We start from the raw sequence: 16,731 nt of genomic DNA on the forward strand, positions 1-16,731 counted from the left end.
TGGAAGAGGAAGTGAAAATTGAGCTTTCTTATAACACCTTAATTTTGGGGGAGCTGCATTATACAGATGTTGTTGTTCTAGGGAAAGCAAAATGTTTTTTAAAAATCAAGTCGTTATTACAAAATCTAAGGGGACATACGGGTGACCTGTAAAGATAAGGTACCAAATTCTAGAACCTTTACATCTCAACAGCCCTCCATTTCCATGTTGTGGTACAGGCAAAGCAAGGTACGCTGAAAAGCATATGTAGTGGAAATACAGGTAAATGCTTCATTAGTAATAATCTAGAAGTGACCTACACTGCAGTCATTTACAAAGTGGAAAAACCACCATAAGGCAGGTTGTTTTTACTAAGGAAGGGAACAGTTTTGCTTACCCCACCCTCTCCCCAAGTCCAAAAAACAGCAGCTGTGTGGACTCTGTTATTATTCCTTTGTCCCCTCCACAATTTAAAAGCCTAATAAACATCCAGATTTTAAAGTCACACTGCATTACAGTCCCCTTATATCCTGGCATTTGTCAGTTTTGAAGCTATTTGGCATTTAATGCTCCAAGATAATAAATATAAAGAAACAAATTGCTTAATTTAAAGGTGCAGAATCTTCTTGGCCAATAAATAGGATTATAAAATGGAACATAAACTGATCACTCAATTAGTTTTAAGAGAGAGCTTGACAAATATTAGTGGGCAGGGGCCCCAAGCACTGCAGGCAGGCTGCCTTTGGCAGCATGCCTGCAGGAGGTCCACGGTCCCGCGGTCCACGGTCCCTGCGGGAAGTCCGCCGGTCCCGCGGCTTCGGGGTACCCGCCGCCGAATTGCCGCCGAATCCATGAGACCGGCGGACCTCCCGCAGGCATGCCGCCGAAGGCTGCCTGACTGCCGCCCTCGCAGGGACCGGCAGGGCGCCCCCCGTGGCTTGCTGCCCCAGGCACGCGCTTGGAGCGCTGGTGCCTGGAGCCGCCGCTGTTAGTGGGATTTTATGATAGGGATGATTGTGGGTGGGAGCAGGGCCCCCCTTGGCGGTTCCTTTGTATTCATGTTTTATGTTCCTAAAAATCTAATGCTTCAGGGCTTCAGACAATCAATTGCAGGGGACAGGAAGGGATTTCCTTTGCCCAGCTCCCAAGCATTCTGTTTTTGTTGTTGTTGCAATTTGAATTGCACCCAAAGGTCAATAGGAAGCTAGTGCAACTCCTGAAGAACTGAGGCGATATGTTCCCTGTGAATGATTCTGTCTAAAAAGATGGACAGGCATATTATGCCCCAGAGGTAGCTTCTGAGCAGTGTTCAGCATCAGTCCCATGTAAAGTGCACTGCAGTAACCAATCCAGAAGTCAAAGGCATGGGAAAGTTGGGTACGGTCCACTTGTGGAAGAAAGAATCATGAAGGTAGTATTGTCTAGTGGCCTGAGAATGGAGCTAGGAGCCAAGAACTCAAGTTTTAATTCCAGCTTTGCCACTGGCTCATTTAACTTCAATGTGCCTTAGGTTTCTTATCTATAAAAAGGGGATAATAATTAAGTTGTCTACTTTCACAGCGATGTTGTGAAGCTTAGACTATGTCTACACTTGGAGTGTGATTTTCTGGCTTGAGTAGACATACTTCTGCTAGCTCTCATCGAGCTAGTGTGTCACTAATAGCGTAGCTGCGATAGCCTGGTCAGCGATGAATGGCAGCATAGGCCAGCCACCCTGAGTACAAAACTACTTGGGACAGCTAGCCTGCCTCACTGCTCACCCCTATCCATGCCACCTTAGCTACACTTCTATTTTAAACACGCTAGCTCAAAGGGAGCTGGTGTGAGTACATCTATTTGAGCTAGGAATTGCACCCTCAGCTCCAAGTGTAGATACAGCCTTAGTTCGTGTTTGTAAAGCCCTATGTAAAAATAATGCCCTATCTAAGTGATTAAAAATTATTAAAGGATCACAAACACCTAATCAGCCACATTCACCAACCCCATCTTGAATTCCAGGAGCAGTTGGGCTTAAGAGGAGTATCTCCACACAGGGAACATTTTAGACAAACCTTCACATCCAACCTTCCAGCACTAGGGACTTGTCTCGACTAGGCTGTAAAAGATCATAGGTATAGATCATGTTAGCTTGCTTAATCTAACTAACACCTTCTAAAAGGCTAGTGTAGACAAGGAAGGAGTATTCTTTAACTCATGCTAAACTGGTGAAGTTAAAACCTAAGGAGGGAGGGGGGATGCCTAAGGCTTTGACTTGACCAGCTTAGCATGAGGAAGTGCAACTTCCTTGTCTTGACTAGAGTTTTAGTCAAATCTTTAAATCCTAGTCAAGACAGGATTAGAAGAAAAGTGGTCATGGTTCTGTGAGGCCTTAGAGGGAGAAACTAAAAGGAATAGGGCAGTGAAATCCTAGGCATGCTGAAGACACCCAGGTGGCTATGTAGGATTTGATTTATTGGCACTGGTTCTTCAAGTTTTTAGATGCCTTCCTCCAGCATGCCCTGTTTCTCTCTGCTCCCAGAATCTCATTTGTTAGATTTATTCTTTCTCCAGAATTTCCTATTCTTTCCCCATTTTCAGGACTATTTCTCTGGGTTTCCAAGGCACAAATTCTATCTCTGTCTGTTGATACCTATTATGATGAATGGCCATCAGAGATTCTTCCTTTGGATTCTTTTTTGCCTCTAAATCCACTAATAGGTACTGAAAGGAAATTCCACAAACAACAAATACAAAACAGTTTGTATAGTGCGAGTCCTATACAAGTTGTCATGAAGGACCATGAGGGCTAATAAACAGGGTGGCACTGGTTTTCTAAAAGTAGAGGCTAGCTAAGGGTTTTAACAGCTTTTTGAATAAATCCTTGGGTGTCACACTGTATTCTTAACCAATGTACATGATAAGTATTGGAAGAACAACTAAACTTCCACCGATGCCAGCTTTCTGCAGCCCAGCCCCAACCAGCATTTAGACTAGGCTGTAAAAGGGTTCACACCTTTGCAGCCGCAGCCAGGCTTCTCTCACACAGAGTGTAATAAATTACGGTACTAGCACAAGGTATAGAAATAAGAAGATTAATTCTTTTTAACAAGATGTCCTATTGCTGTTTGCATCACTAATACTAAATCATTTGTTTCATAATCTCGCTAAGAAATCTCACGCTCCTGGATCCCCAAACAAAACAAGACAAACAGACATTGACTATAGAGCTGGAGCATGCTGTTCAGCAGAGTTTCAGACTTGAGAGGACAAGCCCATCAAAGCTCATGAACTCACATTCATCAGTGGACGGCTATTTGCCCCTTAGGCTCATTTTGCATCACAAGGCACATTAGTCTGAACATGAAAAATGACCCCATAATGTGGAAAATTGTGCCAAGAAGCCAGTTTATGATTAAAATTGCTCCAAGCCTCATAGACAAGAAAGGAGCTCAAGATGTATATAAACACTCAGAACAGATCAGTTCATAATCTGGAACCTGGTTTTTATTTTGGTCGTGTATAAGTACAGCCTGTTTGGTTTAACAGAAACTTAGAATGATTTGCGGTGGATCGGGAGTGGGGGATGGATTTAACCCTAAGTCTACGCTGAGTGTTTAGTTTTCTCTTGGAAACATACCTGGCTTCAGCTGAGGAGAAAAGGCAGCTTAATGTACCCAAATGTACATTTTCCCCTTTATTTCCATGTCCAATTAACATGAAGAACACTGAAGGTAATCAGCTGGCAACATATTCAAATCAATAAAAGAAAAACATGAATCATCTTCAAGCAGGCATTCATAATTTATTAAGTAGGAACAATAAATAAAAAAATGATCTAGTTGAATGGTGCAGTGATAAATATCAGAAACAGGGGGAAACAGTGTAAAATGATGGATTGGGACAGAGAGCTCATGAAACAGATGAGAGACTAGGATGTAGGAAAACAGAAGTCAAACTTTGGACAAAGGATTCTATAAATGAGAGAAGGAAAAAAGTCAAACTCAAGAAGCTATTGTACAATTTTAAGGGGACTTCTACCTCCATGCGATTTTGTAAACTTATGTTAATCAAGATAGTACAGATATCAGATAGCAATACACAAAGGAAACTTTTTCTTCCTCCGCTTATTACAGGTAAGTTTTCAAAAGTATTTCATTTTTCCAGTAACTCACTGAAGTTCTGAAAGAACGGCACACATATTAAAAAGATTAGTTTAAGCCACAGTTCAGAAGTAGCTCGACAATTTTGACTTACAAATTAAATTAATTTTGTTACAGTGTCCCCCTAAAAATCAGGTGATAAGAACTATTCATGTGATCTGTAGTTTCACAGTCTCCACATAGATACTTTGGATGGCAGAAAAAGTGTCAAATAGAGTGCTATGTATTACTAATATTGTTTTCTGAGGTTCTACCTTGGAAATGTCAGTCTTTTAAAACAACTCAACTGCTTTTTAACTGCAGTCTGTGAAAAATGGACAAGTTGGCAATGGAATGAATGATAGCTAAGGGCTTGATTCAAAGCCCATGGAAGGAAATTGAAAGATTCCCATTGACTTTAATGGTTTAGGACTGGACTGCATATTATATAATAGCATTCATCTAAATAATTCATCCTGTCCAGAAGTGTCTGACTGCCTTCTCCCTTTCCAACAGTTTGATGCGGACAGGGACGAAGAGGAAGTTTTCTATGACATAAGCATGGCAGTCGACAATAAGCTATTTCCTCCCAAAGAGGCAGTGGCAGGTGAGTTACTGTACAAGCATAAGAAACTGTTCACTTTCAACATCAAATGTAGCAGTGATGTCTGTTTTTCATACCCATCAAATATTGACGAAAACACTGAAACAAACTCTTGACTTCTTCCCCACCCCCTCGAAATTGCTAATGCTCTCAGCGAGAGAAGGTGGCTGAGGTGATATCTTTTATTGGACCAACTTCTGTTGGTGAAAGAGACAAGCTTTCAAGCCACACAGAGCTCTTCTTCAGGTCTGGGAAGGAAATTGTATGTTTCACCATTTGAATGGGCAAATATTTGGAGAATTGACATAATAGGAATCAGCATGGGGACCACAGAAAGGCACAAATTGGGTGTGTCACCCACAGAACAGGTTGCATTCAGTGGCTCTACAGATTGCATAGACCCACATAGCCAAAAACCCATTGCAAGAGGAGCAGCAGGCAGCATCTGCTACTCCTCCAATACCCACATTAGCTGTCAATGAGCTCCACGACACATGTTGGAGGATTTTCCCCCCTCAGCCCTTCTGTGTTAGAGTGAATTTTCATGTGAACAGGAACCTTGTACCTGCCTTTGTCCTCCTTCAAGATAGGGTTCAAAAGTGAGGTAATCCAGTCTCCAGGCTAAGAGCTATCACTTCAGTAATTAGCCTTTTCTCATATCAAACTTGGGCATCAGACCAAAGAGGATACAGTCAGTTGGGTACCTCTCTTTTTCAGAAAGCGTGTGAGGATTAATAAAATAGCAGGCAATTAAAGGCTCTTTGCTTGTTTCAATAATGTTTGTAAAAGTATTTCCCAGTTCATTTTGTCTTTAAACTGTTAGCATAATTGCAGATGTAATTTGGTTCATAGTGGCTAACAAACACAGACATTATTTTCTGAACACATTCATGGCTTCACATCATCATATTTGATATGCCAAACCTTGAACTACTCTGACAAGATCCCTGTGCAATCACCTATACAACAAATATTTGGAGAAAGAAAGCTATTCAGTGTGCTCTTAGATGATAACGATATTCTTTTTCATTGTGGCTTCCTGAGATATATTAAGACTGTTGCCAAAAGCAACAATCTGTCATGAAATTCCACCACTAAAGATTGCAATAAATTTTGTATTAGAAACATTTTACTGAGAGCAAAATGGAACTGTTATTCTAATACCAATCAATTATCTTTTTTTTTTTTAATTATCTTTCCCTGGAAGATGGTTTTCTAAGTATTTCTCTGACTTGGAATGCTGAAATGTAAGACTTATTAAATGAGTTAGACCATTCTTCAGAGAATTTAATAAACTAAAAGGACAATTTGACTGTATTAAACCTAATTTTTTTAACTATACAGACAAACCTAGGTTTCACAGAATTTTTTAAAAATTATTTTTATGACAATGTAAAATGTAGAAAGCGCAAGTGCAGTTGTTCTTAAAAAGATATATTGTGTAAGGATATTTGAGCCTTATGGACTGCAAATAAAAAAAAATATTTAAGTTTGTGTGGGACTATATTAACTCTACGTTACTGAAATACAAATGGTCCAAACAGCTGCTTAATTAACTTGCATCAATGTGATTCTGCTACCTTTTAATGGCAAATTAACAGCAGCTAAATTTAGACAGATCAGCATAATTTGACTCAATGATATAAATGAACATAATAAATTAACACTGGGGTACATTTCTGTGCTAGGTTCCAGACATCTGTTATACGTATCCGCCCATGAGTTATACCTTGATAATAGTTTTTCACTAACAGTTCTGTGCAATTCAGCTTCATAACGACAAAAGAGGTGTCAAAATTTGAGCCAAATCTTTACTAAGAATGAACTCTCAATTTACAAGATAGCATAAATGCTGCCCTTTGTGTTGAAGATGCAAAGTTTAGCACAAAAGCAAATAAAATTGTCTGAAGTACTTTCTTCCTTCAATAACTTCTTTCTCTTTGTGGAGCTGATTATTTAGCTAAAGGAGCTCCAATAAAGAAGTAAACTGAAATTTTTAAAAAATGTACTCAACTGTAATAAAATCCTTTCCATTTGTCCCCTTTGGAAAACAGTACACATGAAAATTAACTGATTTCTCCCCAGCCCCATATACACATACATGTCAAAACTGAAAGAGGTATTTCAGGTTATAAATGCACCTTTTCAGATCAGGTCTTGGTTTTTGCATTCTGTGACCCCATTCCAGCATAACATTTAAGCATTTGTGTAACTTTAAGTACATGAGTAGCCCATTGAAGTCAATAGGATTACTGAGATATCTATGGGTAGCTCTGATGTAAATTGTCATGTGCGTAATGTTAAGCAAGCATTTAAATGCTGTAATGGAATGGGACAATGGAATGCAAAATGATCCACACCAGCTAAGGATGTATCCCTTGGTGTTAACCATGTGCTAAAGTGCTTTGCAGCCTATATCTGTGTACAAGCTTAACATTAGGAAGAAAGATGCAAAAAAAACCCACCAATATTAATTAAACCTTGTTTATGATTGCAGGGTATTACCAGACCACTGCTATATATAGACTAGCCATGAACATGCACTGATATTTTAAAGAAAACATTTGACAACTCTTTCTTCATCCACTTATTTGCCTGGTCCTGAGTTCAGAATTCTTTGTTTCCCCATTATACTGATGACAGCAACACCAGTTTAGCATAAGCCTTCTGAAACTTGGTACAGAAAGTTTTAAGCAAACTTGGGTTGAGACTTAGAACATCCACCATCCCTCTGACTTCCCCCACATCTTTCAAGGTCTTCTAGTGTGTCAGTGGCAGTTCCCATCCCCATCTTCATCACTTCCATTATTATACAGGTTGATCAACTAGCCCTCTCCGACTCCCATTCTCCTTAGTGGATGTTCAGCAAGCCTGCTCTCTTCCCGTACCATCCCTGTAGTAGCAGGCTTTAGTGTGGGTCCAGAAAGTTAGGTGTGCTCCCCCTAACAGTACAGTTAGACTGGCAAACTACCTACCCCATTCTCCACTCCTATCAATACTGCAGCAATGGTGTCCAAAAGCTCCACTATGTCCCTACTGCTTTTCCTTATTCTCGCAATAGCCTCTTACTACAGTGTACTGCAGGGCATCTCTTTTAGGTTTTTTTATTTCACTCACCAAAAGCATAGCTCTCTGTAGAATATTCAGAGAGTGACAGATGGTTTTCCTTTCGCTAAGTTCTGAGTGAAAACAAGAAAGAAAAAAAATCTCTCCATTTATCCTACCCTTTCTTGAACCTTGCAAAAGAGTTGGGACTTCTGCAGAGAAAACAAGCCTCAGAGTTCAAGGAAAAACTGCCTTAGACAATTTTCCATGTTAAAAATACAAAACTATTATGGCTTTTCTAGTTTAAAATATATTGTGTGTGACCATTAACTTTCAGCCCAATCTTTACATTAAAAGTTTGTGGTAGTCTATTTCCCTAAAAAGGACGTAGCTTCTAAATTCAATATTTAATGTTAATGTTCCTAGTTAGGGAGGAGACATACTGCTCCCAGTAGATAAGGAATATTAGTGATAGTTAATCAAATATTGTAAAAAAGTGCCTTTAAAAATAATTGGCAGTTCAAGGTAGGTCATTCTCAATCAAGATTCAGGCTTAGTTGTCTACCTTTATGCAATATTAAGATTGAGACTTCAGTTGCATAAAATACAAGAAACTTAATTAAGCTTCTCATAGTAATCTTAATTCTGTTCTCTTGCACCTATCTATAAAAACAGGTATTTTCATTAGAACACCTCACAAAACACCTATACCAACGTACAGAATGCAGCACAGGTGCATCTCCGATTATAAAGATGGGGAAAGTGTAATCCCTTTCTATTGTATTAATATAACAAATTGTTAACGTATACAAGAACATTTTTTTTAAAAACCCACACAAACAGATGGTGGGCCAATCCATCCCTGGTGTAAATCCCATAAAGTCAACAAGCTGCATCAAGGATGAATTTGGCCAATTATAATATAGATTGCAAATTAAACAGCATTGGAGTCATCTCCTTTTACAAAGCTTTATGGTTTTACTCATCATGCTATCCAGTTCTGCTCCTCATGTTCTCTCTCTTATTGTTCATCTCACCACCTACACAGATTATTACTATGTAAATGTTAAAAATAAACAAAAATAGCTGATGCTTAAATGAATTGGGAACTACAAAACAGTAAAGCCTTTGGGGATAGTGCATGATACAGACAGCTCTCCATATACACAGTAAAATAAGGATTAGCTTTAATAGTGAAAAAAAAACATTTAATCAAAAGATCAGTGGCAGCGTTAAGACTATGGCCTTGGCTACACTTGCGAGTTACAGCACAATAAAGCAGCCCCAGACACCCTAGCTCACTACCCGTCCACACTGGTAAGGCACATAGAGCGCTCTGACTCCGCAGCTACAGCGCTGCTGGTACTCCACCTCGACCACGGCACCAGTGTGAACGAGGTGTTGCGTTACTGCGCTGTGATCAGCCTCCGGAAACGTCCCATAATCCCCTTAAGTCAAGTGGCCACTCTTGTCATTGTTGTGAAATCATCTGCAGGAATGCGGAAATGCCCTTTCAAAGCTCCGTTTCGGAGAAGCTGGCTGCTTATCAGCTCCAAAAAAAAGCAAACATTTACTGTTTGCTTTGAGTGAGTGAGAGAGAGGCGGGGGGGGGGAGGGGGAGTCTGAACTTACAAAACAGCATGCTGACACACTCTCAGCATCCCAAAAACCCACTCTCTCTCCCCCCACATACACACAACACAGTCCCTGTCACACTCCACCCCACCCCCATTTGAAAAGCACATTGCAGTCACTTGCATGCTGGGATAGCTTCCCATAATGCACCGCTCCCAATGCCGCTGCAAGTGCCGCAAATGTGGCCACGCCAGTGCGCTTGAAGCTGTCAGTGTGGACAGACTGCAGCGCTTTCCCTACTGCGCTCTACGAAGGCAGGTTTAACTCACAGCGCTCTACATCTGCAATGCCCTATGTGGTCAATAGTGCCTGTTCCTCCCGAAGATATTTTGCTGCATGATCACACATGCAACCCAACAGAACATCATTCCTGCTTCCCCATCCATAACCCTGACTGATGACAGTGGGTCACAACAAAAATTATATTTATTAGCTGCTCTAGTGTTCTTCACTGCTCCCAAATTGGTAAATGGTGCTTAGGCCCTCAGCGGGCTTCTTGACAGCTAATTTGTAGCTGCAGTCTAGAATGGACTCAAAATTTGGGTCCTAGATTTTCTCATTATTTGAATTTGTTATAACGTTAGGGTTTAAAATTCTGTAAATCAGTGGAGTGATGACAAGTTGAAAGTTAAATAAGAGTAGTAAATTTTGTTTTTAATTAGTCTACTGAAGTGATGGCAAAAAACTAGAAGATATACTGAGTTTATGTTATCAGGAACTCAGATAATCTTGTAACAATATGCCCATTGAAACTTTCATAAGTCCCAAATACTGGTGGGCTGTGATGAGCTATGAAAGGGGCTAAATTATTACTCCAGTAGAGGGAACAGGGAACCCTTCCTTTCCCGAGAACACAGGGGACTGCCATAATCCATCTGCCAGCACTGGGGAGTTGTTGCTGGCAGAACTGGTGGTCCCAGAATAGATGTTTCTGGGATGCAGGTGCTAGGGGCCTGCCTCTATCCTGTATGTTGGTACATCTGGACTAAGAGATTGATAGATGTTCCTACCACACCAGTTTCGCCCTGGACACCTCCAGCACCTCTGGAGGTATTGAGCTCTATTTTTCAAATGCCCTGCAGTCATTTACATCAGAGCAAAGCAAATGTAAAATGCAACCATTCTGATTTACTAGTATACACAAAGTAGATTATGTCTTTCTCAGTCTATTGAGAACCATTAATTGATCCCTTTGTGTATAAAATTATGTTTACTCTTCACCAACTTTATAGTTAATTAAAATTCCAGTAACGTTTTTGTAGTGCATTGCACAGTGTACAACACTTTGCAGAATACATGAAAGGCACTGTAATTCAGACAGTATACTAATCACATTAGCCACTCATTATTAGGATTGTTGTAGCTTTTAAAAGACATCTCTAAAGAACAATCACACAGATTGGTATTCTTTCACATACAAGTGACTCCTTGGATAAGTTTTGTTTAAAAAAAAACCAAACATATGGACAATGAAAGAACCAGATTGAGATTGGAAATATAACTATGTCCCATCATGTGAAGTGAAAACTGCCAGTCCATTTCTGAAGTTTCATTTCCTTTCATATTTTAGGGCCAAATGTACTTGATCTAAGTCTGATTATGGATTCTGGAGATATCGCTGATACCGAATTTGACTTTGAAGACCAGGTAATTGCTTATTTAAGTATCTCTTCTCACACACACCTGCACACATACCCCCCCCCATACTTTAGTCTCTTCACTCATTGCTTTCTAGTTTATGTATATGCTTTGTTTTGCCTGAGCAAGAGGGATGAAATGAATAGTTACACTTAAGGGCTTTTGTTGTGCCATGTAAGCAAATATGTCATAGTGAAGTAGCTATTTGCTTATGGGAAAGAAATGAAGATTACTTTGGTTTCAAAGCCCTATTCTCCATCCCTTCCATTTTGCAGTTTTCTCCATGCAGTTCAGAATGGTGGCACATGTGGTTCTGTCATGCTCGATTTCCCTGCCTCTCTAGGTGTATCCCATTTAGAGTAGGAGCAATGGTTAAACATATTTTAGAGGAGAAGGGTTAAAAAGAAAAAGGTGAGGAATGTAACCAAAACCCAAGCAAACATATTCTCCACTTGAAATGGAGTTTTAAAGAAGTGTTTGTGTTAAGAGCAACCCTCCTATCAACTGCAATCTCATCGCTGTTGCGGGGTCAAATTCAGACAGCCTTTTCCAAGTCCATGGAAAAAGAGGTGGTCAGACGGTGTGTCACCCTACTCCTTAACCCATGGAGGTATGAAAAGGCAGGACCTAGAGTCAAAGGATGGGCTCAGCCTGTTTATAGTATGTATGTGCCCTGCCCTAGTTTCCCCTCCTTTCTCACAGGTTACTCCTGCCATGGCAAAATCAGTCTGGAAGGGACTATGCATAGAGCCACAGCCTGTCACAATACAGGTCCACACTAGAGTTACGGTATGCCACACATCTGTTAGAGAAATGGAAAAGGGCCTGAATATTGTCCTGTTAAGTATAGCATCATTGAAAGATTGAATAAGGTCAGAAAATCTCTGCTGAGGGCCATCTCCCTATTGCACTAGCATATTTTAAAATTAGATTTTTATCATTCTGCCTTTCACATTTTCATTTCCTCATTTGCATATTTGTTCTTCGGTTTTCTTTTGCCAAATCTGATGCAAACACCTTCAAAGTCTAATATATTCTACCCTCACTTACTCCTCCTCCAGTTTTACTCCCAGTCCTTTCCCTTAACTGTTCTTTACAGCTCTTCCCATTCCCAGCTTTTTGACTCTGTCTCACTTCTGTCCATCAAGCAGCCTTGCTCTCCCTTCCAAACCTTCTTTAAAGCACACACTTCCACCAGTCGTTCCTAAGTTGGCCTCTTTACCAATGAGCTCCTTAAGTTTCCTTTGGTTTTGCCTTGTCTTGGTTAGGTCTAACTCTTTAGGGCAGAGAGAGGGTCTGTTAGCTTTGTAATGCAGAGTGTACCATTGCAGTGCTATACAAATCCATAAAAGAATAATCATGCATTTTTAATTTTTAAATGACGGATATGTGGGTTCCCTTGGCAAAGTATGAGTCCCTGGAGAAACAGCACACCTTAGTCCACAATCTGTGTACATAAAACCAAATTATTTTAACTGGTCCTTAAAAGTGCAGCTCATGGTTACAAAACAAGATTAACAGGAAAAATGTGAAATTGCTAATTTCATAGTATTGAGTCATTGCATGTATGGTTGGGTTTGGAGGCGGAGGGTTAAACTTATTTGTTTTTTAGCCGTATGTTTTGTTAAGAAGGCTGATATGGCACCATATACAATTCATTAATTGCAAGTCTTCCTCCCACTGCTTGGGGTTGACTGTCATTCCTGCCCAGAGCAGCAAATTGTCAGGTTGACAATTAAGCAAGATTGTTGTCAAATAGGGAAAGAAGAAGAGGAAAAAAGCGGATTTGAAAACCTCCTAGCCATAAGCACCAGAGACATCTGGTGCAGTTTTAAAGCAGCTCATTGATAATGGCTGTCTTCATCCGGTAGTGGGAATTACTAATATGGCCATTGATTCAAAGGTCAGGAAAACAGGTCAAGTAAAAAAAATAAAACCCACAAGACAGATTTCTATTATTATTGATTGTTGTGTCTCTAAATCTGTGATGGGCATTTTACAGAAATGGATAGAAGAAACCCAGTTCTATCCAGAAGCACTTACAATCTAAATTTAGGCATGACACAAGTGAGGGAATATATGAAAGAAAGGAAGAGAGAGATTAGGATATGGGTTACAATCATTACGTACGTACACATCTGAAAGACTAAATTAGAAATGATCCTCAATATAAGGTAATGTAAAATGAAGTAGATTACTAGACTATGTGGAACTGCTTGTATTCAGTGCTGGAACACATTTTGACTAGGACAGTGACAATACCCCCAGTGACTTACTGCGTGACATATTATTTAGTAATTGTCTCAAGCACCAACACCCTCTACAATGCGGCTCTCAAGTGAGGTAGGGATGCATGTCTAGATACAAGTGTGTCATGTGAGGATATTATTGCATAGAACAGCTATCAAGAGGAATGTGAGGGGTAAGTGGGTTGGTTTCCAAGCAACCTTATGCAGCTGAGCTGCTAAAATAATGGTTGAGATTTAGCAGAACATCTTGGTAGCCACTGAGCAATTAGAGATAAAGGCATTTGTGAGTTACTGCTATAAGGCATGTGCTGCTTTCATTGGGGCAGATCCTCAGCAGGGACTGAGTAGCATTTGGCTCAGCTGAAATGGAGGCACAAATATGCCCTTTGCACACACTAAATTTTGGGCGTGCTCTGGGTCAGAATGGTCCCTGAAGTAAATTAGGGCAGCGTAAGGATGTCATTATGTTATGCCACTTGCTAATGGCTCACCGGGGGCCCTTCTGGCAGCCAAGAATTATCTCACCCACACCCCCCCTGGTACTGGCAGCCGGGAGGGTGGAGTGATATAGGAACCTCTAAGACTATGCCACCCAAGGATTCCCCCACATGGAGGAGATCCTCCAGTGTACAGCTCTGCTGACTTCAGCACTGCTTTGCTCCACTGTGCAAAGCAGCATTAACTGCAGGTCAAGATCAGGCTCTCTTTTTTGTAGTTTTAAACTGATTCTGTATATTTTACACCTTTATAATGTAAATTAGAACAAATTGCTTATAACTAATCAATAAACAAGCTGACTGTTCCCCGCTTGCTATTCATGAATGCATTAGGAGCCTGAATATTTGCACCTCGGTAAGATCCCAAACATTGTAAGGCAACACAAGGGAGGCCACGTAAATTGAAGAAATTTGCAAAAGCAAATTTTCAGATAAGAATTACATTTCCATTCCTACTCATATCTGGAACTAATAGGTCTAACAAACTGGTTCTGCGTCAGAGATGATGTAGACAGGTATTTTAGAAACACTGTTTAGAGAACAGTTCTGAAAAAAGCCCACACAGTGCATCCAGCTCATAATGTCTTGTGAAAGAATGAACCAAATTCCACTTTGTTGCTTTACCCATATCTTTTATTGATTCACTGTCCCTAAAAAATCTCATGCAGACAATTTTTAGGACCATTCAGATGTGACTATTCCTCTTTTTCTGGGCCATGATTTCTAAGCCTATCAGAAGGTAGATCCAATTACAGAAGTCATGCACTGCATCCTATGCCAAATCATGAAGTCTGAACTGCAGCAGCTGAATTTCTTTCCTTTGCCAAAAGTCTTTCTAAACTGGCATCCTGATGGGCACATACATCGGAGTTGATGTATTCTGTTTAATCAAATGTTTAAATATAAAATACCCCATGTTGACGTGTATTAGGACTGTAACAATGGGCCTGCCAGAGGGGTATAATGCCCTTGTAATGCTATACATGATGAACTAGAAATAAAAAGACATTTATTGTTAAGCTAGAGAAGCATTTCAGATCCTCCACATCCAAAGTATTGCTCCTGAAATTTTCAAATGTATTCATTAGATTAAGTCAGAACTCACTCAGCTAAAAGATCATAATACAACAATGTGGAAGAAGTGATTTCTTCATAGTTCTTCTCATTCAGTAACATTTTACGGCAGCATTTAAAACTGCAAGCTCACCTTAGAGTTAATGACTATTTAAACTCAACAAGAATATTCCCAAGCTAATAATTTTACCTTCATTTGAGAGAAACCATATCTACAACCTTTTAAAGCAGTACGAAACTGCTTCTCCTAAACTTAAAATGCTCAAACATCTCAAATTCACCCTTATCTTCATTCTCCATCTAATTTGTAACCATAATTCCAGAATGAGATTTGTGATTCTTAGGTTTCTCACAGAGATATCTTTCTTCAACTGCACATTCTCCACAATTTCTACTTCAAAAACCTTGGATCAAACAAAGCTCCAGACTATCCACTGCTCCTCATCTAAGCACCAACCTTTAACATCTTTTAATATCCCATGCAGTGAACTAATTAATCTAATTTGGATACGTTACTCTCCTTTGATAATAAATCCTAATGCTGTGCAAGGTTGCATTACTTAAGGCAATCAGATCTAGTGAAACTGCATTTACTTCACTGCAGTTAGTCCACTATCATACCTGGTATATCGCCCTTTAAAAAAAAACAAAAAAAAACCACCATATGGGTGGGCAGATGGGAGCATTCCTAGCAAATGGAAGAACTAGGGCTGGATGTCCCTGCCTCCTGCAAGTTCCCTGCAATTAAAGGCAGGGAGGAGCTGCTATTTAGGCAGCCAAGCAATTAGGTCTCCTTCATTAAAGAAAATGACAGCACCCAATGACCCAACTGAAAAATAGAGAGCTGGAGAAAAGCTCCTGCTATTTCTACTCATACCAGGACCCCATCCTTGGTTTCTCATCCTGGGAGGTAACAGGATTGCTTATGGCAATGGAAATATATTTTTATCGTATTCTCCCAATTTCTAATACTCATTTTTAGAAATATTGTTATTTCTATTATCTGTTTTATTTAATAAAAAAATATTTGCATTACAGACAATGCAGGTGTGTGCATCTCTCATGTGCAGTCTTTGATTACAGAATTGCTTTCTGGCATGGCTATATTGTCTTACTGTTCACTGTATTCCGTTATGCTTACTATTGAGTTTCTTGGCCTTGCCAGAGAACTAGTTGCTATTGTGCCATTTGATGCTAGGACTCAGACATGTTTTATCTTTCAAAATTCAATGTTATTTTGAAGTCTATCATGTGGTCTAATTTGAGCGCATTCAGGCCAAACAAGAATATAGATTAATTGGAACCAGTGAATCACGTCAAAGAGCTTCAGAATGAAGTAGCAAATTATTTTCTTGTGAAAGGCAAAGCTTTTATGGACTGCTTCAACCAGCCTGTAGAGTAAGAATATGCCCTCATTAGATAAAGAAGAATTGTGTCTAGAAAATAGGTGGAAGCTTATAATCTGAATATATGCTAACAAAGCAAGAATTAGTTAAAAAAAAAAACCTACACTCCTGGTAACCTAGGAGAACATGCCTTAGTCAAGGGGATAAAATCCAGATGGACAAAAATACTTTGGGGAAAATTTGTAAAAATGCTGAGTGCCTGACTCTGGGCGCAATTTGCACACACATTTTTTGCCACAAAATAAAGTGCCAGATCGGATGCAGGTTGTTTTCCCCACAGCAAACTACCTGATTTGAATCTGATTATGACTTCAAATAGCACTTACAAAATGGATGGAGATGGCCAAGTCCGTTGAAGATAAAAGAAAAAGTGTCAGAAATATATCAAAAAGGTTTTCTGTTCAGGAGTTCAGGCAATCTCCTGTATTAAGCAAATTGCATAACCTGATCTGTGCTGCAAAGGAAAAATGTTTTATAATTAGAAAA

The 16,731-nt window shown here is 39.7% G+C and overlaps 1 protein-coding gene across 1 annotated transcript in view; it reads left to right on the forward strand.

Moving 5' to 3' along the window:
- Window positions 1-16,731, forward strand: part of AK5 (adenylate kinase 5) — a 161,646-nt gene that overhangs the window by 74,698 nt on the left and 70,217 nt on the right. Inside the window, exons 7-8 of the mRNA XM_065409668.1 lie at window positions 4,614-4,704; window positions 10,952-11,028. Coding sequence (XP_065265740.1) covers window positions 4,614-4,704; window positions 10,952-11,028 — 168 coding nt within the window. The remainder of the gene's footprint in view (window positions 1-4,613; window positions 4,705-10,951; window positions 11,029-16,731) is intronic.

Source organism: Emys orbicularis, chromosome 8, assembly GCF_028017835.1.
Source record: "Emys orbicularis isolate rEmyOrb1 chromosome 8, rEmyOrb1.hap1, whole genome shotgun sequence".
Classification (NCBI taxonomy): domain Eukaryota; kingdom Metazoa; phylum Chordata; order Testudines; family Emydidae; genus Emys; species Emys orbicularis.